The sequence below is a fragment of the Acanthochromis polyacanthus genome, chromosome 18 (assembly GCF_021347895.1).
Source record: "Acanthochromis polyacanthus isolate Apoly-LR-REF ecotype Palm Island chromosome 18, KAUST_Apoly_ChrSc, whole genome shotgun sequence".
NCBI lineage: Eukaryota > Metazoa > Chordata > Actinopteri > Pomacentridae > Acanthochromis > Acanthochromis polyacanthus.
This window is the reverse complement of record NC_067130.1, coordinates 13,759,336-13,779,498: the sequence shown is the minus strand read 5'-3', so window position 1 is coordinate 13,779,498 and position 20,163 is coordinate 13,759,336. Positions and strand designations below refer to the sequence as shown.

Genomic DNA, 20,163 nt, shown 5'->3' with positions numbered 1-20,163 from the left:
GTGAGGTTTGTGCAAATGTGAGAGAGAGAAAGCAACAGAGACGATGTGTGAATGTTTGTATTTTGTAGTTGTACAGTTGGTGCAGTTTTGGTGCGAGTGAGCTCTACCTTCTTGTCTGTTTTGGGTTTCATCTGTTGGGTTTTTCCTGGCTCAGACTGAGGAAAATCTGCATTTTACTCATCAGTCCTTTATACCTATTCTGCGTCAACACTAATAGGGATACCATCCACTGTAAACCTGGTGATAAACATCTGCACAGAGCATTCATCTTCCCCTTGAAACGTGTTGCATGAGATCCTGGTGGTTCATATCTCATCAATATCTGGCTTCCTGTCACTGCATGGAACCATTCGTCAGTGATGTTCCGTGTGGCAGTGCAGGGGCTGATTATTGTTTTTCCCTCCGTTGATTAGGAAACGATTGCAGCTGATGATGTACTCCAAGACCCCACCCCTCAGACGCCATCCACCAATAGTAAAGAGGGTTTGGAAAAGGAGAGGTAAGGGTTGTAATGTTCACATGCCACAAGTGAGACACACTCGATATCAGCTGTATGTACAGTACATGTAATAGACTTCTAGACTAGAATTGCACTGCTTTTCCAGTTAGTATAAAAGACATCTGCCATCTTTCTTGCTAGTTTTGCTTTCTGAGATGCTCATTGGAGCTGCTTCACTCACAAAACATAAAATCTCAAGTTTGAAAAGACAAAACTAACAAATGTTTACCATTTTTGCTTGTAAAAAGACTCAAACACTGATTTAATTACTAGAACAGATGCCAGTCAATTTTCTGTCGATCAAATAATCACTTAGTTGTTTCAGCTCTAGCAGGCAGAGGCATTGGTGCATTTAGAGACATATGTGAGAGTTTGTGTGTTGACGATGTTTGGCTGTGTGTGTTTTAGGAGGCAGAAGTCAACAGAATCGGCTGGGAGCGATGAGGAAGAGGTGGACGAGCTTTCCCTCATAGACCACAAGGAGATAATGAGCAGGATAACACTAAAACAAGAAGTAAGCCCGCTGATGCAGTGTACTGTTTTTAGAAATCTGCTATGACAGAACTGTGCAGCAGCACCAGCATACAAAGCACATTTTATCCTGTTAGTCCTGCTCAGGCTAAAGGTCACTGTGAGTCATTCAGATGTGAAATCAGATCCAGAGATATGCCACTGATAGCCATTGCTGCCCTCTGGAGTTAAGTCTCTGAAATTGCATACCTTCAACTGACAAACCGCCCTCCTCCTGCTCCACCGCCTCCTCTGCCTTTGTCCTGCGTGGTGCAGTCTGATATACAGATGTGTGAAATTGCTGCTCGCCACTCTGCAAGGTTAGGGGCAATGTGACAGCAATGATTTACAAAAGGAGATGGGAGGGAGATCAGAAATGCGAGGAGGCGAGATTTATATCCCGTCCCGACGTTTAGAGGGGCCGTAGAAGAAATATTGCAGTGGTGGCGATTTTATCATTCACAAGTCTGACTTTTTCTTCGTCATCAGAGGAGCTGGTGCAGGACAGGGAGGGTTGAGAGACGGGAGGAGGAGGAGGAAATGTGCATGCTACGTTTTGGGCTAGACTGCATCACTCTACATCAACCCACCTCTACATATTTGTGTCTGTTTTTCATTCTCTCTCATTCTCCGCACCTCGTTCTCTCCTCTTATTTTTCGCAGAATGACGATGGTCCTGATGTTCGTGCTGGATCAGGAGATATTCTATTAGTCCACGCTACAGAAACAGACCGCAAAGGTACAGTACAGGACACATTAAGACTCATATCTGTTACGTGCACTATGTTACTGTGCTTCTGGGTCACTGGCACAGCTTTGTTTGGATATCTTGACATATTTGTATGCATTTTATATACAAAGACACTCATGTTTATTTGCCAACTATGATTCCTTAGTTTGACTGATGTGTTAATACTCCCCTGAGTAGCATTTTAAACAGCCTCAGTCTCTCTGTGCTTCAGTTATTTGCAGTGTGTCAGTCTAACTATGTAGCTTTCCCTTTTGATGATGTGTTGTCAGCTTTAATTAGTTCACTTGGAACGTCGGCTGCATGTCAACTGAAATGTGCTGCTTTTTCCTCTGTTTTTTCTCGACAGATCTTGTTTTGTACTGTGAAGCCTTTCTGACTACATATAGGACTTTTATAACCCCAGAGGACCTCATTAAGAAGCTACACTACAGATATCCTTTTCAAATCACTAAACATGTCACTCTGCGCTTAATCACTTTTTTGTTGGCAGCAGGCTGTTTTTCCTACTTTGGTCCTTATTTACCAAGGAAAAGCTTGTTTGCTCTTATTCGTGTGTTTCAGTTAAAAGCGTTCATAGGTCGAGACCTCCCATTGAACTGTAATCCTCTATTGATGGATTACCAGTGAAAATATTGGGGCTTTAAGTGTTTCACTTTAGTAGAACGTGTTGTGAACTTTGACCTTGAGGATTAAAATCAAGAAAGAAGTGTGAGCAGGGAAGATGGCACAGGCTAACTATCCAATTAGATGTCAATAGTCTTCTGCTTTAACAGAAAATTATTCAATGATTGCAATCTCAGTATTGTTGAGACTTAACAAGAAATTTAAAGATGCTACATTGAGCTGCAGGAAATTGTGATCGGCAGTCTTTACTGTTTTCTGACATTTTGAAGAAACAGTTAATAGGCTGAGAACATCACGAGTAGATGAAGTGGTCATGAGGTGATGGTAAGTTTCAGCCCTACTGTTTATACTGTGTGAGTTAATGAGCCACACTGTAGTGACAATGATAACTATGCAGTGATGGATAATGTTTATACAGGGTAATGAGGCCAGGACAGAAGAAACCACAGTGTTGTATCATGCATACATGCCAGAACATTTTATGGAAAATTGGAAAATTTGTAGCACTGCAGAATGTCATTAGAGCAGGGAAATGTCATTCATGTTGTCTCATCTTTTAACCCTATGAAAACCAAGCAGTTTCTGGGCATTTTGTGCGTTTTTACTCACTGTGAGCCTGTTTTTTACTACACTATAAACTCCAGTATCTCTGTAGAAACAGCGCAGGTATGACTAGAAGTAGAGACAACTCAAAGTTATAATGCCGTCAGTCATAAAAAAAGAAGTGAAAGTAGAGTTTCTGTCATTATTTATTTTACAAAAGCTGGAAAAACCTGGAATAAATCGACTTAAGTGAACAGTGGGTGGGAAATAGTCCATATGCTGTAGATATAAACTACTTGCATTGTGTATTTTGCTTTTAGTTCTATTATTTTTATCTAGTTCTATTGTTTTTGTCTTAGTTTTATTATTTGTATCTTTTGATCATGTTTTTATGCGTCTGTACAGCACCTTGGTCAACTCTGGTTGTTTTAAAGTGTTTTATAAATAAATTAGATTTTAATTTAGTTTTTATGCTTGTCTCCTATTTCTTCTGTGCAAACGCAGCCTGCAGTTCAACTGAAAGGTCTGAGTTTTTGTCAGGTGACGTTCGTTGTTGCTGAGTCACTAATGACTTCACAGTTGTGCAAAGGTGCTTCAATTTTTTTTTTCCAGAATTTGTTTAGAGAAACCAAGACATTCCAGACACAAAAAATGAATAATGAGACATTTAAAATAAAGTACTGTTGATAAAATATCACAAATCAATGGTTCAGAAAGTCGAAAATCCGACACTTTCTAGTTTTACAATTTCTTTCTCTGATAAATGTTGTATTTTGGCAATGCTTGTTTTTTTGTTTTTTTAAATGACTTGTTTCAGACCTGTATGGTCGTTAAGTAACATATATGACCAAAAGCACTGCATGTTATTGCAGTTCCTTATCATAGCAGATTTTCCCCACACGATTACTGTGGCGGAAATAAAAACAATTATGTACGCAATCACTGAAATTCCTATTAAGTTTTGATTATTATGTGTTCTGTCTATTTTGTGGCAAATGCGTTACAGTCAAAACACAAGTCTGGTGAGTCTGTAACCACCACTGTACTCTGTTCCTGTGCTGTGCAGTTCTCACATTAGACTAGTTTTCATTGTCCTTAACCACGAAGCACATATACCACGTTCTGCCACAGTCCAGACACCGTCAAAAAGAGAGTCAGCAAGAACACGTTCTTCGTGCTGGTTCGTGTGGTCGATGAGCTGTGGTGAGTAGGACTCGATAACTTTCCTCTGACATTTCTTACACATGCCAGCTCCTTGGAAGAAAGATCACACCGTTTCTTAGCATCGTTTCAGTGTCTGAGATGGTTTTGTTTGTGGTTACGGCTACATTTACACAAATACCATACGGACGAGGCTTTGATGAAACCAAAATAAGACCCGATTATCTGCCCAGCTGACACTTTATTGGAATCTATGGTATAGTAAGATGCTCATTTGAACGTAATCAACCTAAAAGTTTATCTTGAATATACAGGGTGTCCCAAAAAATTTGACATCATTTCGCAGGCCAATAATTTTGGCAATTCTTGTTGAAATAACCTCAAATTTTCTCAGAATATATAGAAACAGATCAAGATTTTATATTTAATGTTTTATTTTTGTTCAGTTTTCTGGTTGGGCCGTGCCGTTTACTCCTAAAGAGAAGTCATTTTGCATCTTATATGCTCACATACAGTCACCCAAGACTGTGCAGCGTATCTTCAATGCAGAATTTGGAAAAACTTCACCTACTGGCAAACAAATTTGGATTTGGTACCAAAAATGTAAAGAGGAAGGCTGCTTATGCAGGGCTAAAGGGTCTGGCAGATCATCAGCATATTATAAAAATGACTTCTCTTTGGGAGTGAACGGCACGGCTCAACCTGAAAACAGAAGAAAAACAAAACATTAAAAATATATAAACTCTTGATCTATTTCTATACATTCTGTGAAAATTTGAGGTTATTTCAACAAGAATTGCCAAAATTATTGGCCTGCGAAAAGATGTCAAATTTTTTGGGACACCCTGTAAATGTCCATTTATGATCAGGCTCTAGGATTTTTAATTGTTTCTGGTTATTGCAAGTCTTTCTTGGACATGAATGAGCCTTTAAAGACCTCCCCTTCATCAGGAGCCCACCTAAAACACTTTCTTCCTTCCTTTTCTGTTTGCAATGCTTCATATTTCAACATAACAATTTCTTCTTCTCTTCTCTTCTTTTGTCCACCAGCCTGGTTGAGTTGACGGAGGACATCCTGAAACAGCTCATGGACCTGGTGTTCACGCTGGTGTGTAACGGCGAGCTGAGCCTCGCCCGCGTGCTCCGCAAGAACATCCTGGATAAGGTGGAGCAAAAGAAGCTGCTGCGCTACACTAACTCCCTCAAGCCCCTCGCCGCCCGAGGCGTCTCTGCAAGGTACTGTGGGGGTCAAGAGTCTGCTGTTTCTCAGATTGGTATGAGATGAAGTTGGATACTAAACTGCTAAGCTGTTCTCATGGCTCTGACAGCATAACAGACAGCGATTCGTTTATTTCCTGGCAGACTTTCAATCAGAAGCCACAGGATTGCACTCATAGAATTTAAAATGATATAATTATTTCCAGATGATGCAAATGGCTGCCCTGAAAAATGTTTGGGGAATAAAACTCGGTGTACTGTTTTAATGTTGGATTCCATGGAAACCACTTCATCAAAAACTATTTTGCCTTCCTCAGGGAGGGGATCTGAGATGGTTTCCTCTTTCCTTATATATACTCAGTTGATCACTCATGTACATCTTTTTACTGCTCAAACATTAATGTCATCATTTAATGCACTGGACCAGAATATGGCTGCAAGCTAGTCTGAAGCTGTGTCTTGGCAGGCCAACACAATAAACAACAATAACAGGCAATTAGAAAAGCAAAAAAAATATACCATGTGCACACATTGAAGGCCATAGAATAGAATGTTAAGCTAGTCGTCTTATCTTTTCACCCTAAAGGCAATAAAATGTAAATGATCTAAATACATCACATGTTTCAGATAATGATATATAATGAAAGATGTGATCTGTGATCGATCGTGTGAATAGTGTTTATCTTAGAAAGTGAAGGTGCTCAGGATCACAGTAGGTCAGGACAGTCAGTTTAAAATGGACAGGGCTGGTAGGCAGGTCAACAGGCAGAAGGTTAAAAACACAAGAACAGGTGGCCTACAGCAGCATCAATATTCTGAGAGCAGGTGGAGATGAGCCAACATACAAGGTGCTTTTCATTCTGCTAGATTGTCTCCTTGCTTCCTCTACTTATGGTGGTTCCTCACATCTTAGATACACATTTCCTCGCTCTAAGGTCTTCTATGAGTGTTCTCTTTCCTTGTCTCTTAAAGATGCATTTATTGAGAAGATTCTTCATGAAGATGGAGAAAAAAAATGATTCAAAGAAGCATAAAGTGGCATAATTTAAAGTGCTCAGAGTATATGGTACATACAGGGCCAAACGATGAGTGGAGGTGTGGAGGTGGGCGGGGAGGATTGAGTGGGAGATGACAGAGGAATGTCAGAGGACACCTGGTGGACATATTCAGAATAGCAATAAATGGAAGGCTTCATGGAAATGCAGGGCCTCTGGAAAGTAGGAATGTGCCTAACAAGAATGACAGAGCAAGGATAGTAAATCCATCCATTATCTATACACCACTTAATCCTCATTAGGGGTAGCAGGAGTAAATGGAGAAAACCCACACATGCACAGGGAGAACATGCAAACTCCATGCAGAAAGATCTCAGGAAGGGACACAAACCGGGGAGCTTCCAGCTGCAAGGTGACAGTGCTAATCACCATCCACTGTGCAGACCAGGACATTGAACACAAAACAATATTTATCTCTTATAGATACATAAAGTTACAAATGACCATCAATACAAATCATAAAATGTTACAACTAACTTTCCAAAATGTTCTTTTTCCCTGTTGAACCATCAAGGAGTAAAAGGTTGAATCCTCAGTCTTTCATATTTGTATAAAAATTAGATTGTCACAGTTCATTTTTATTTAACATGATGGTTTTCCAGCAGTTCAGTTGTACCAAGAGGAATCTGTTCAAATTCTGTGTCTGCAGCAAATCTGCACTGTAAAAGCTGAAGACGTTCTCTAATAACTCGTGTTTTTAACAGGCCTGGAACTCTCCATGACTTCCGCAGTCATGAGATTGCTGATCAGCTAACTCTTCTCGATGCTGAACTTTTCTATAAAATTGAGGTACAGTGGCTTCTTTGTATGAATCCTTTCAATACCTGATTGTGTGTTTTGAAAGTGAACTTCATAAAAACTTCTGCTTCAGATTCCCGAAGTTTTGCTTTGGGCCAAGGAGCAGAATGAGGAGAAGAGTCCGAACCTGACTCAGTTCACAGAGCACTTTAACAACATGAGCTATTGGTGAGACAAAACTGTCACGCTCACATCAATATCACCGTTCCTGTCACTGATGCTCACACGCTGACGCCACACGGTTTACTTCTGTTCCTCCTACAGGGTCCGCTCTTTGATAATTCAGCAGGAGAAAGCCCAAGACAGAGAGAAGCTGCTCCTCAAGTTCATTAAGATAATGAAGGTTGGTTACTGTACTTTAAACAAAATAAACCCATGTAGTTTTATTGTGGCATTTAACTTTAATGTATATTTTTATTACAGCACTTAAGAAAGTTGAATAATTTCAACTCCTACTTGGCAATACTGTCCGCCCTGGACTCAGCCCCCATCAGGAGATTGGAGTGGCAGAAACAGACCTCAGAGGTGAGAGTTTAAAGTTTTTTAAAGCAGGTGTCGCATACAAAGATGGTGCAGAGGTCGTGCCTCTTGAATCTACACATCTTCTCTCACTGATAAGTATCATAAATTTTCTCTCACTTGTCCTTCGTTCTCAGGGATTGGAGGAATATTGCACGCTGATCGACAGCTCCTCCTCCTTCAGAGCGTACAGAGCTGCTCTGGCTGAAGTGGAGCCTCCATGCATCCCGTACTTGTGAGTGATGTTTGGACTCATCTGTGTCTGGTGGTCGGTCACATCTCGATTCGTTTATTTATTCTGGCTGTCTTCCTGCTACTCCTCTCCACAGGGGTCTCATCCTTCAGGACCTGACCTTCGTCCACCTGGGGAACCCAGACCTCATCGACGGGAAGGTCAACTTCTCCAAACGCTGGCAGCAGTTCAACATTCTGGACAGCATGCGCCGCTTCCAGCAAGTGTAAGTCCACTGGGATGCATTTCTGAAAAGAGACGTATTAATAGAAGGCTTTTCAAACATCAATCACAGCCATAAATGTCATCATTTATTTGCCACTGGCAGCAACTATAGTGTGTGCCCACTTTATTTTTCATTAAATTTTAATATCATAAAACATTGCTGTCATCTCCGCACGGGTTGTTTGTTTTCTCAGTAATGAATTACAGCATTTATCAAACCTCTTCTGATCTCAGGCATTATGAGCTGAAGCGCAACGAAGACATCGTCTCTTTCTTCAACGACTTCAGCGACCACCTGGCAGAGGAGGCCCTGTGGGAACTGTCGCTGAAGATAAAGCCCAGAAACATCGGCAGGCGTAAGACGGACCGCGAGGAGAAGACCTAGGGCTCGTGGGCCTCTGACACTGACCTCCAACTGTGCTTCATGACACTAACTCCACTTTACTACAGACTGAGAGAAAGACGAATGGAAGCTATCCGCTGAAGCTAATGGGAGACTCATTGTGGGGAATTCAGAACAAACTACAGACAACTGAAGCGTCGCCGAGGTTTACAAAGAGCTCTGCTGCTCTGGGAGATTATAATTGGCATGACTGTGGCTCTGGCATTTAGACGGAGAGATTCATTGACTATGGTGAAAGGAGAAGAAGAAGAAGCCTGGTGCCAAGGAGGGGTGAGGAATCACACAGAGCGGACAGGGAGACACTACGGAAATGACCAAAGTCTGCTCCCTGGGCTCTCTGTTTTAGAGTGGAGCTGTTGCGTGTGTGTGAGATTGAACTGAATGGTCCATAACTCTCCAAGTTGCTCCTTCTTCTTCCTTATGTATGTGCCATTTGTTGGTCATCTTCTGCAGCCCCTCTCCCCGAGTTCCCCTCAAACAGCAGAACCTCGAGAGCATCCTGCCGAGAACTGTGACGTCAATGCGCAGACTGCAGATCCGAGAATCTGCTGGTGGACGTGAGGGGATCTGAACTTGAAGAGAAGATGGCCATTATAGACTGGAACCTATGAGTTTGTTTTGAAACATTTTGTGTAAGAATCATGTATGGTTATGAAATGTATTATATACAGTGCTCCTTTTGTTCTTTAAAAGGATGTTTATGCTTATGAGAAGAGCTTCGCTTCTCCCAAGTGCCATACGTATGTGCACTAAAAAAAGCAAAGCAAAAACACAAAAAGATAAAATACTAAAGATGCTGTGATCTATGTAAGTCATACTGAATCATCGAGTGCCGTGTTCAAGTGTAGAGAACCGTCAGGCAGTCACAATCACGTCCCAGTCACGTCAGTGTGTGAAAGAGTGTTTGTGTGCAACTGAAGTCCTCAGCGACTTGTGTGTTTGTCATTCCAAAATGTGCTGTAGTAAATCATTCAATTCCTTTTGGGATAATTGTCAGAACCAACACATCACACTGTGCTCTCAGACTCCAATAAAACAGCTCTGTTTCTATGTGTCGGTCACAAGTTTCATTCTCTTTAGCAAAATTCACATGACACTTAAAAACTTCAGAAATAGGTTTCCATTTATTGTTGTACAGAAACAGAGAGTGGAAAGTGAACTTAAAAAATTACAGTAAGGCAAAGAGTCAGCGTTAAATAATGAAGCACTTGGTATCACATGAGGTGAAACACCACAGGACCACATCTGGCTCTGATTTAATTTCAAAAAGCTATTAAACAGGAACAGGGAAAGCAAAACAGCAGTTTTATGTTAACAATTTAAATATATTAATCTCAAAGCAACAAAGCAAGAGTCGGTTTCATAAGGTGCAAAAGCATGACTGAAATTAAGCAATTTAAATAACGTTTCCTACCATCAATGTGAAGATCATTTCAGTAACGGGTCATGTGACCAAAGTTAACACTAAAAACCAAAGGTGTCATGGAAGACTGTTAGCTGTGATAAAGAAACTATTACCATATTGGTTATGCACCAATAAGCACAGTAAAAAGATGGAGAGGTCGCAACTCTTGAGTGGTTGAGATTGTGGACAACATTTTAAAAGGCTGCAGAAGTTGAGAGACTTTCTGACTCACTCTGCACAAATCAGTAGCAGCAAATCCAATTCAAAGCTCGTGTTCACAGTCTGGATAAACTCCTCATGCATCCATGTGGCCTCAGTGAGGCCGACTACTGGGCTCCAGCAAGACCCTTTTTCCTGGAGGGTTAACGGCTCCGTTCTGCAGGTCACTCTGCTCAGAAATGGCCCGTTTGAAACCGCGTCCGTGACCATTAATGGATCCGCGCTGCCATTTGCAGATGTCACCGTTCAGAATATCTTGGATGTGCTGCACGATGAGGTTGATGGCCACTGAACAGAGAGAAATAAGGAACTTTTCAAACATCCCTGTACATGACGTCCTGGAAAATCATCTGTCTTAGAAAACATTCTTACCCATATTGTCAACTCCCCTTGGAATGATGACATCAGCGTACTTCTTAGTCTGAGAAGACAAAAAAGATCACATAAATAAAGTGAGATTAGTTCAATAACATTTAACGTTTTACTAATAAGCACATAACTAGGACTGACCGTCATACTTACAGGCAAACAAAACTCCTCAAAAGCCGGCTTGACAAACGTCGTATACTGACTGAGAATCTGCTCCAGGTCTCTCCCTCTGGTCATGTCTCGCAGAACTACAGGAAAATCAGGTCAAACTGTTGACACACTGTGACGACATCTAGAATAAAGTGTGTCTGAGAGACATCAGTACCTCTGCGAGACAGTCTGACGTCTGAATCTGTGTCCACAAAGAGCTTCATGTGAAACATGTCGCGGACTTTCTGGGGGTAGAAAACGAGGATCCCCTCAAAGAGGACCACATCTGCTGGGTAAAATGTGATCCTGTCTTCCAACCTGTCAAAACACGCAAGTCTTGCACAAAGACACTGGAAAAGGACCACAGAGAATTTTCAATCATGGCTTCCTTCCTACCTGGAATGGGTGACAAAGTCATACGTTGGCACTTCAACTACCCTGCCCTCCACAATGTCCTTCAAGGTTTTGTACATTAACTCGTTGTCGAATGCCTCTGTAACATATTAAACAGAAATGGTACAGCTTCACTAATGCACTGCATGAAGCTTTGATGAATTTACTGAAAAAAGGGAGCCAGTATCAGCATCAAAAACACTAAGCCCACAGTAAAGCCTACAGTACGTTTACAGTCTAAGTTGGTGCTATGTGAGTAGATGTGGCATGAAGTCTTTATTATGTAACATACACACAACTTGTTTTCATACACTACATTAGTTATTCAGCTTGTTTTTGTCAACTGCTAAGAATTGCTTCATTGTTGATTTTTTTTGATTATTTAAGTTGCTATGTGGTGCATAAAATGTCAAAAACATGTCCATCAGTATTTCTCAAAGCCTGGGATGGCGTCCTAAAATGCCAAATATATCCAGTTTACTGTCATAAAGAGGGAAAGACACCAGAAAGTATTCACATTTCAGAAGCTATAGTCAGGGAATTTACTTTTTTTTTTCTTTTACAAAAATTCTCAAACCAATTAATCAGGTATCAAAATGGTGGGCATCTAATTTCATAGTCGAGAACTAATCAATTAATTGTTTCAGCTCTAATCTGTATTGGCTAACAGCAGTGTTGTAACATGTGTAATTTGTTACTCAAGAACAAGCTTGCTACACCACAAAAAGACAAATCGATATTACAGAACACAAGTAGGAAATCACTGGCATTGGTCCAAGTTTCAAACAGTGTCCATCCTTACTAGTCTGACTTTTGAATAAATGCAGGAAGGCATGTGCTGTTGTAATGGTTGTAAATAGCTCAGTCTGCAGCATGGTCCCTACCTGGGTGATCAAAGTTGTACTGGCCCTTCAGTGCTTTGGCCTTCTGATCTGGAGTCAGGACTCTGTAGAAGCTGTCCTGGCTGATAATAGCCACCTTCCTCTGGTGGTGGTCCACCTTGTTCTGGCCCAGCAGCTCCATGATCTTGGCGCAAACTGTTGACTGTAGCAGAAAACTTCTTTCACTATACTGTTATTATTCATGACCTACAACAACGCTTTGTTAGGTTAAAACACAAAATGAAATTAGGCTTGTAATAGAATTCTGAAAACAGAACAAAGGAAAAGTCCTGTGGAAACTGACATGTAGCATCAGTGACCTTCCGAGTTTAGTGTTTATCAGCTGACCAGTTCGTTACAGCGGCTAATTAGCTGCAAGAAGCTCTTTGGCGCTAAATGTTTACAAATCGGGGGGCGGTATAGGCAGTCAAGAGTAGTAATGAGTACTGTGATGATGGTGAAATAATGTAAACATTCTGTAGACATGTGGGCGTGCCAACTGGGTTGACAGTTTGATGCATGCTAATATAGCAACAAATCATGCTAAGCTATCCGAGATGCGAATTCCGGTTACAATGCTTAAAAGGATTTACCTTCCCGCTGGCTGTTCCTCCGCTAACCCCGATTAAGAAAGGACGATGTCGTGGCCTCTCCGCCTCGTCTAAAGCTTCGACACCCTCCATACCAGCCAAAAGAAGAAGAAATAACGCAGAATTTAGGTAGCTTGACGGAATGCTAGGTTTGCTATTTGTAGCAGCAACAGTGCGCGGTTCTCGCGAGAACTGACGCTGTCAACTCTGTGAACTGCTGCGCTGGATCAGCTGGAGGGACGCACCGCTGTTTGGTGGTAGCTTGGATCTGCCAGAGAGACACTCTGCTGGTTTACTATCTAGATGTCTTTCTCTGCAAAAGTAAAATTACTTCCAGATATTACTGACAGATTAAATTAACATTGTAAGAACAGGTTACTGCATCCCACAATCTCCAGTTTATCAAGGGTATAGAATTACAGATGAATTATCACTTTACAGTTGAGATTATGCCACAATTGTTGGTCTTCAGAGGGTAGAAGAAGTGAGACTTGATAAAGTGTAGTGGCACTGCTGCAGTTGCTATAGGTTTACACACTGAGGTCAGTCAGGGAAATCTATTGTTTGTTTGTTTTTTGTTTTTTTACAATGTTCATTTAGAATACTGATTTGGGAATAGTTAGATATATAATGTAGTTGCACATGTGGCATTGAAAGGTAGTTAATGTGTGGATAAGACAGTGAAAGTATCTCTAACTATGAAGCATATGATGAGCATTTGGTTTCTCGAGTAAATGACTTAATAAAAAAGAAAATAGTAAAACAGAAAAAGCGGGACAAGGACAGTGAGGGCTCATATTGGAGGCGCTGCTGGGATCTCGACACGTTGATGGCATCATTTCCGTGTTGTTTCAGAACTGAAAATTTGAAGTGTTGTGCTCTAGGTAAAGTATGGTCATCCCATTTTTCTCTATGTTCAACCCAAATTAAAATCATAGTGAATACAGGAAAGCTAGATCAATGGTTCTCAACCCGTGTCCCTTTAAATTTGTCCTATTTATATGATTTAAGAACTATTATCATGGGCAAGGATGTGCCTGTAAGATACTTGTTTACATAAATTTGATTTAATAATAATTTGGGTGGCCAACCAACACTTTAATTATCCCAGGAAAAGATATGCAGTTGCTGCTAAGGAAAAAAAGTGCTGCATCCCGGGCTTAGCACGGTTAATGTCACTGCACAGTGGCATTAACCGTGGCACCGCAGCGGTGCCACAAAAAGTGTCACTGCACAGTGGCATTAACCGTGGCACGGCAGCGGTGCCACAAAAAGTGTCACCGCACAGTGGCATTAACCGTGGCACGGCAGCGGTGCCACAAAAAGTGTCACAGCTAGCTGCCAGTGCCACAAATCGGTCTTGCCCCTACTCAAATCAGAGCGTTTGTTTCCTCCAATTGCAGAATGATAAGGAGTGCAGCCACACCACTCTCCAGAGCTTGAAGTCAAGTGAACATAAAAACTAGTTTGGAGACGGAAATTAGGTGTGCAAAACTCAGACGAGCGATACATTTAAAAGAAAAACAAAGAACAGATTGTTTCATAGAATAAAGTTGTTGTTGCTGTTTTGTTTAGTATATTTCAACATCACAGTGTGTAAAGTACATCCTGCTCTACATACTTCGGTACGGTAGGTGTCCGTATGCGCCTAGAAGTTGGTATTGCAAGCTGCCAACAAATAAAACGCCGAAGAAGAAGCTGCTCTGCTGTGATTGGTTGTTCAGGTGTTAGCCGCTAGTTAGCTGTATGTGACTGTAAACACATCAGTTGTCAAACATGACACAGTTTGATAACTTCGCCGACTTAGACTCTTTTATTAAAGGGGTGGAGGAAGAGTCGCAGACTAAATTTATTACATTTTCTGTGGACCGCAATTACAATGACAAAGGTAAGGAAATAAACAGTAAACAAACGAGTGCTAGCTAGATAGCAAAGCCATGTCTAAACCAATGACTAGCTGCTGTAGATAAACAACCCAGTCATAAACGTGAAGTAACGTCCAGTGTGTAGGCTTTAGGGAGAAATTGAATATTCTAATTACTGTTCATAATTATATTTACAATCAAATGTACACACCTGAATATCAGATTAGCTTTCTTGTTACCTTTATATCAACAGCAAGTTTGCAACTAGAGAATAATTTCATTTTCGACTAATCTACAAGTTGTTTGGTTTATGAAATGTCAGGAAATGGTAAAAAAGTTTGATCAGTGTTTTCTAAAGCCCAACATGACTTCCTCAAACGTGTTGTTTTGCCCGCAACCCAACGATAGTCATTTTACTGTTATATAGTAACAGAAAAAAAACTTCATTTTAAGAAGCTGGAACCAGAAAATGCAGATTTTATTTTCCTTAAAAATTACCTTAAAAATAGTTAGTGATTAATGTAGTACTTAACAACTAATCCATTAATTATTGTAGATGTAGTCTACAGAGGAAGGAAGTCTGTCACTACCCAATGTGAGTCACGCCTTCCCCATTAAAGGGAATTTAATCCAAATGCCTAGTTTTGTTTACAGACTTACTGCCTTTCGATGATCTGTTTAGGTTTGTGCAGGCTGTTGCAGGGCTACAGACACCTGAATGTTCAGCTTAACAACAGGCAGAACTAGATATGTAGCACCGAGGCAGTCACCAGTGTAGACCACTTAGTGTGTTCATTCTAGCTTGTTGTGTTTCTCTGTCATATACATGAACAAAAATATAAATGCAGAACGGAAGTGATCTTCTTGTGTGACATAGAGAAAAAGTGAAACTCATTTCTATTGTTAAAGTTTAAGAAACGCTTAAATTATCCAGTTGTGCACAAGCAGTTTTTTAGCTGTTCAGCATTATTTGTTATTTCCAGAGTAGTGTGTACTTGGTTGTTCCATGATGTCCATTCTGTCTATTTGTTTTGGAACAGCAAATACTTTCCTCCTGTGTTTAAAAAATATTGCATAACATTTATTCAATTTTACAAATGCTGCATGTCTGATTTTGTTTACTAAATGCGTCTTTTTGTGATTTGTGTGAATTGCTACTACGACACTGCAGTTTTCGATACACAGCTTTATTGTTTAATGAAAGAAGACAGGCTACAATTACATTTGGTTCATTCAGTGTTCCTCCAGTTTTCCTGTATTGAGATCAGTAGTGAGCTTGGTTCACTGGTATTGTTTGTCTCCTGAAGTTAGTCCATGCTTTTATATAATCCAGTACAGATAACGGACCGTACATCCTGTAAAACGCTGCACTTTGTAGGACATGGAAACACCTCTTCCAAGCAATGTTGCAAATGTTTAACTCACATGACTGATCAGAAGGGGAGTTTGATGAAAGGGGTCTTTTCTTGGATATAATTGGCAACCTGACCAGTAGATACCATTGAACTCTACACACTGGTCCTTAAATTAGCAAAAAAGTCTGTTAAAATGATACATTTGCTTACTCAAGGTCATTTGTGTTATTTATTATGCAGATTGGCAACCTTTACCTGGGAACCGGGTGTACTGGCAGTGGGCTGGAGGTTCTGGGATGCCTGCCATTGAATTCACCGGGATCCCGTTTATGTTTATGGGGTTTAAAAGGCTGGTCTGCCACCGAGGCAAAGATCTCGCCGTAGCCCAGAAGCAGAAGTACGCTGAGGAAAAGGCTAAGAAAATGGTGAGTTTAATTGTGTTTCAGATGTACTTATGCCTCCTGTATTTTCTCATTCGCATAACTAGTGTTATTAGCATGGACAATACATCAGCTTTTTTCTAGTATCCATTTATGTGTCATTTCTATGCTTCCAATACATTTATTTTGCTATGTCAACTCTGACTGTGTTTTGCAGTGAGTGTCTACCAGTGTTAACTGAGCTTTGCAAAGACTGTAGGTACAGGAAGCTGAATGAATTACATACTAACAACTCCTCTATTACTTTTCGATTTCCCTCACATTATGCAGATGTTGGACAACAATTTTGGCAGTCAGAGATTTCTTCGCCAAGCCACAAAAAAGGTGGGATGCCCAGCAGCTATATCGATCAGCAAAATTGCAACGTTCCCTAAATTCAAGGTTAGTCCACCAACTTTTTTTTTTTGCCTTTATTTGACTATTACAGTCTGGAGTAGACAGAAAAGGAAAAGGGGGAAGACTGGGTGTGGGATTAAGAGACTACCCAGATGTGACCACATGTAGCGCTGCACATCCTCTACTGTTGAACTGTCTTAGCGCGGGTTTCTGTTCATGCATTGCAATTATTATGTCTGCATACATGCCAGGTGGATGACAATAAGGAGAGGAGTAGGAAGACGGCCTCCAAGATGCTGAGAACGGCCTTAGAGAGAGATCCGATCATATGGAAAACATGCTACGCTGTCACGAAGCCAAGTGCACATTCTGGACACGCAGTGGGAGAAGCGGCGATAAAAGAATCATCACACAATAAACGGCACACAAAGAAGAGCACACAGACTACAGACTGTGATTTCCCTCCTCGCAAACGTGCGAGAAAAACGGACCTGAGGAACAAATGCGTCAACCTCACCCAACTAATCATGGAGAAAATCTATGTCACTGAGGACCGACACACTCTTGAGGAACTCTCAGAAAAACTAAGCGTCCTGCTCAAAGACCTCACACCTCCGACCAGCAGTGAGGACGAGATGCCGCTTCATGTGGAAGAAAAGAGAGTCAAAGTTTCATCAGTTATTCCAAACTCTTTGTCACAAAGGAGCCCAAAGTCCAGCTACACAGACAGAGTGGATGCTCATGCAGACGGCATGTGGGACGCCCACACAGTGCCTGGACCTTTTTATACAGTTAAATTCCTCTAGTTCTATGCACTGTGCCTTTAATATTCACCGGATTTAGTCGATTGTGTGTAGGTCCTGTGTGTGCAGATTTTAGATCACTCCTTTTACAAAACAGCCTTTCTTACAGGTCACAACTTGAATTTTTTTCTGCAAGGAGAAAGTAAACATTGAGTTCTTGGACTGAACTGCTCTGCTGTGCCTCTCATTCTTACCATTACTTGTTGCTTCTACACCACCTGTGCTCCTTAGTGAGATTTTGAGCCTTATGCCCTTTAGTGAATTTACTGTTATAAACATATAATTTGCTTGAATGTTTCTTTACCTTACATTTTTTCCCCCCATTAGGCTTATCTGAATCAGGATCACTTGTTGGGTAAGCTATACAGAACCTGATTAACAACAGTGGTGGAATATAAGGTGGTGTTTTTACCATGTACCACCCTTAAGTACAAAACTGAAGAACCTTTGGCCGTTTGGACTTAGACAGACTTTATGAATCCCCAGAGGGAAATTCTGTTGTTACAGCAGCTGGATATTCAACGACAAGGTGGTAAACAACATGACAACACAGAACATTAGGGTAGGGTATAAAGTGAAGGCAGCATAAAATGGATTTTAAAAATAGATTCAAATAAAATAAAACAGAGAAAGAAAAAATTAACAATATACAAGAGTGATACAGAATGTGCAAATGAGAATGTGCTTAGATGTGCAATGTCATTTGCACATTTCTGTATTGCTGTTGTAGATTTTGTAAATATTTTTCTTCTATATTTTCTTTTATATTATTTTAATCCATTTTCTTTTATCTTCACTTTGTACTTGACCCTAGTATTCTGTGTTGTCTTGTTTACCCCCTTGTTGCTGTATTCAATAACAAGGGGGTAAACAAACAAGTTTGACAGCTTTAGTTACTTGACAAGATTCTGACATACAGAACGTATGAAAAGCTTATGAAATTTTATGTAAGGATTTGCTATCGATTAAATTGTATGTAGAAGTGAAACAGGTGGTTGACTAAAAAATTGATTTCTTAACTATGATGATAATTGTTTAAGCTATTTTTCAAGTAAAATTCTAAATTTTAAAGCTTTTTAAGTGTCAAATTTGCAGCTTTTCCTGTCAGTAATGTTGATCATTTAAAAGTCTGGGCTATTTGTTGGGCAAAGCAAAGATTATGATGGAGTCACTTTGAGCTCTGAGACTGTTTTCAAAACTTTCACAAGCCATTCCTCATAGGTGGGTCTTCCATATATGTTAGTGAACTGAAATATTGGGCATTTTAGCTGCCAAGCAACCTTTTTGAATGCTGAGATCAGGGATGTCAAACTCATTCCACAGAGGACCGGTGTGGCTGCAGGTTTTTGTTCCATCTAAGCAGCATCACACCAGACCTGACTCATTTAATCAACCGATCTCAGTCTCCAGACAGGTGATTGGTCAGACTGTGTGCTCTAGGCTACAGCATTTAGTTCCAACATATCTACAGCACACAGTCTGACCAATCACCTGTCTGGAGACTGAGATCGGTTGATTAAATGAGTCACGTCTGGTATGATGCTGCTTAGTTGGAACAAAAACCTGCAGCCACACTGGCCCTTTGTGGAATGAGTTTGACATCCCTGGCTTAGATCATCATCAGTTTCGTGAAGGCAAATCAAAGCAGAGCACAGGGTCCCTTTGGCTGATCCAATCTAGCACTAGAATATTTTTATGAATAGATTCAAACAGTACAGTCCTTTTTTTTTAATTTGTGTTTTCAATAATTTTTTTTATTCCTGGTCCCTGCTATTAAATGCTGTCCTCCCTCCCTTCTTGCTCAAAATGCATGATGACAAAAACAAGAAGTAATTAAAAAGATTTGTATTTATTAATAAATTAAAATAAACATCTTACAAGGTACATGTACAGAATAAACACAGCATTATTGTTTTTCCGGGTCACACTCTGACTTTTCTTTGTCGTCACTCTGCTGTGTCTTGCTGGACTCATCCACCACAATCTCCAAAGCAGCTTCTCCATCAACCCTCCTCACAGTCTCTCCTTTGGCAGCGAGGATTTCCTCAATGTTTCTGAAGCAGAAAGCGACACAAGATGAGTCATTCAGCAGCTACAGATGATGGTGAATCAAAGATGACGCTCTTTTTGAGCTTCTTGTGCTCCTGAGACATTCTTTAAGGCTCGCAGTGATGCTGTTTGTTTACATCAGAATTTAGGATCTGTTTCAACTCATACCTTCCAGTAAAGTTCATGTTCACTTCTCACATGTTTCATCTTGAATATTGAATTGAATTAATGTTATCAATGTCCTCAGACAGCTCTGATTTCATTACAGTTATATTACTACAGTATCTGCTATGATGGTTGATAAATAACAAGAAACCAGGGAAATGCCTGAGATAAATTTAGATAAAGTGGCCAAGAATAAATAGATAAATCAAATAGGTGTCAACTATTAGAACTATTTTGATAAGTGACTAATCATTTTGAGGATTTTTGAGCGGGAAAAAAAAATCTAAATTCTCTGATAACAGCTTCTTAAATGTGCATATGTTCTTATTTCTTTTGTCCTTGATGAAAGTGAACTTAATATTTTTGTTTCAACAATCAGTAAAAAAAAAACGTCATTGGTCGATTTTAGTTGTCAAACCTATTGATTTGTTTTGCAGCATTTGTCAGCTTCACATCACATGACACCAAAACACTGTCAAACAAGACCTTAAGGAGCAACATCCTTGCAACCCTACCAGTGTTAATGCTAATGGTTTGTGAAAATCAATGATCTATTGATTGTGGTTTCAGTCCACAGCCCCACCAACCTCTTCCCTTCCAGGTCA

At 40.4% G+C, this 20,163-nt stretch overlaps 3 protein-coding genes across 3 annotated transcripts in view; 2 read left to right on the top strand and 1 right to left on the bottom strand.

Annotated features, from left to right (window-relative positions):
* Window positions 1-9,588, top strand: part of rapgef1b (Rap guanine nucleotide exchange factor (GEF) 1b) — a gene marked incomplete at its 5' end in the record, with an annotated part of 46,398 nt that extends 36,810 nt beyond the window's left edge. The window contains 13 exons of the mRNA XM_051938948.1: window positions 414-499; window positions 908-1,013; window positions 1,673-1,748; window positions 2,107-2,195; window positions 4,042-4,130; window positions 5,139-5,324; window positions 7,066-7,150; window positions 7,233-7,327; window positions 7,424-7,502; window positions 7,583-7,684; window positions 7,816-7,913; window positions 8,008-8,136; window positions 8,370-9,588. Coding sequence (XP_051794908.1) covers window positions 414-499; window positions 908-1,013; window positions 1,673-1,748; window positions 2,107-2,195; window positions 4,042-4,130; window positions 5,139-5,324; window positions 7,066-7,150; window positions 7,233-7,327; window positions 7,424-7,502; window positions 7,583-7,684; window positions 7,816-7,913; window positions 8,008-8,136; window positions 8,370-8,520 — 1,371 coding nt within the window. The remainder of the gene's footprint in view (window positions 1-413; window positions 500-907; window positions 1,014-1,672; window positions 1,749-2,106; window positions 2,196-4,041; window positions 4,131-5,138; window positions 5,325-7,065; window positions 7,151-7,232; window positions 7,328-7,423; window positions 7,503-7,582; window positions 7,685-7,815; window positions 7,914-8,007; window positions 8,137-8,369) is intronic.
* A 55-nt stretch (window positions 9,589-9,643) lies between these two features.
* On the bottom strand, window positions 9,644-12,746 carry uck1 (uridine-cytidine kinase 1). Its single transcript, XM_022219213.2, has 7 exons — window positions 12,549-12,746; window positions 11,959-12,118; window positions 11,078-11,174; window positions 10,857-10,999; window positions 10,685-10,779; window positions 10,535-10,583; window positions 9,644-10,450 (listed from the first exon to the last, which is right to left on the bottom strand). Exons 1-7 carry the CDS (start codon window positions 12,636-12,638, stop codon window positions 10,257-10,259), a joined length of 828 nt encoding a protein of 275 aa, XP_022074905.1. The 5' UTR covers window positions 12,639-12,746; the 3' UTR covers window positions 9,644-10,256.
* A 1,480-nt stretch (window positions 12,747-14,226) lies between these two features.
* On the top strand, window positions 14,227-17,511 carry si:dkey-31c13.1 (uncharacterized protein LOC100002197 homolog). The gene is made up of 4 exons (XM_022219202.2): window positions 14,227-14,433; window positions 16,006-16,190; window positions 16,476-16,586; window positions 16,793-17,511. Exons 1-4 carry the CDS (start codon window positions 14,322-14,324, stop codon window positions 17,345-17,347), a joined length of 963 nt encoding a protein of 320 aa, XP_022074894.1. The 5' UTR covers window positions 14,227-14,321; the 3' UTR covers window positions 17,348-17,511.
* The last annotated feature ends 2,652 nt before the right edge of the window (window positions 17,512-20,163 follow it).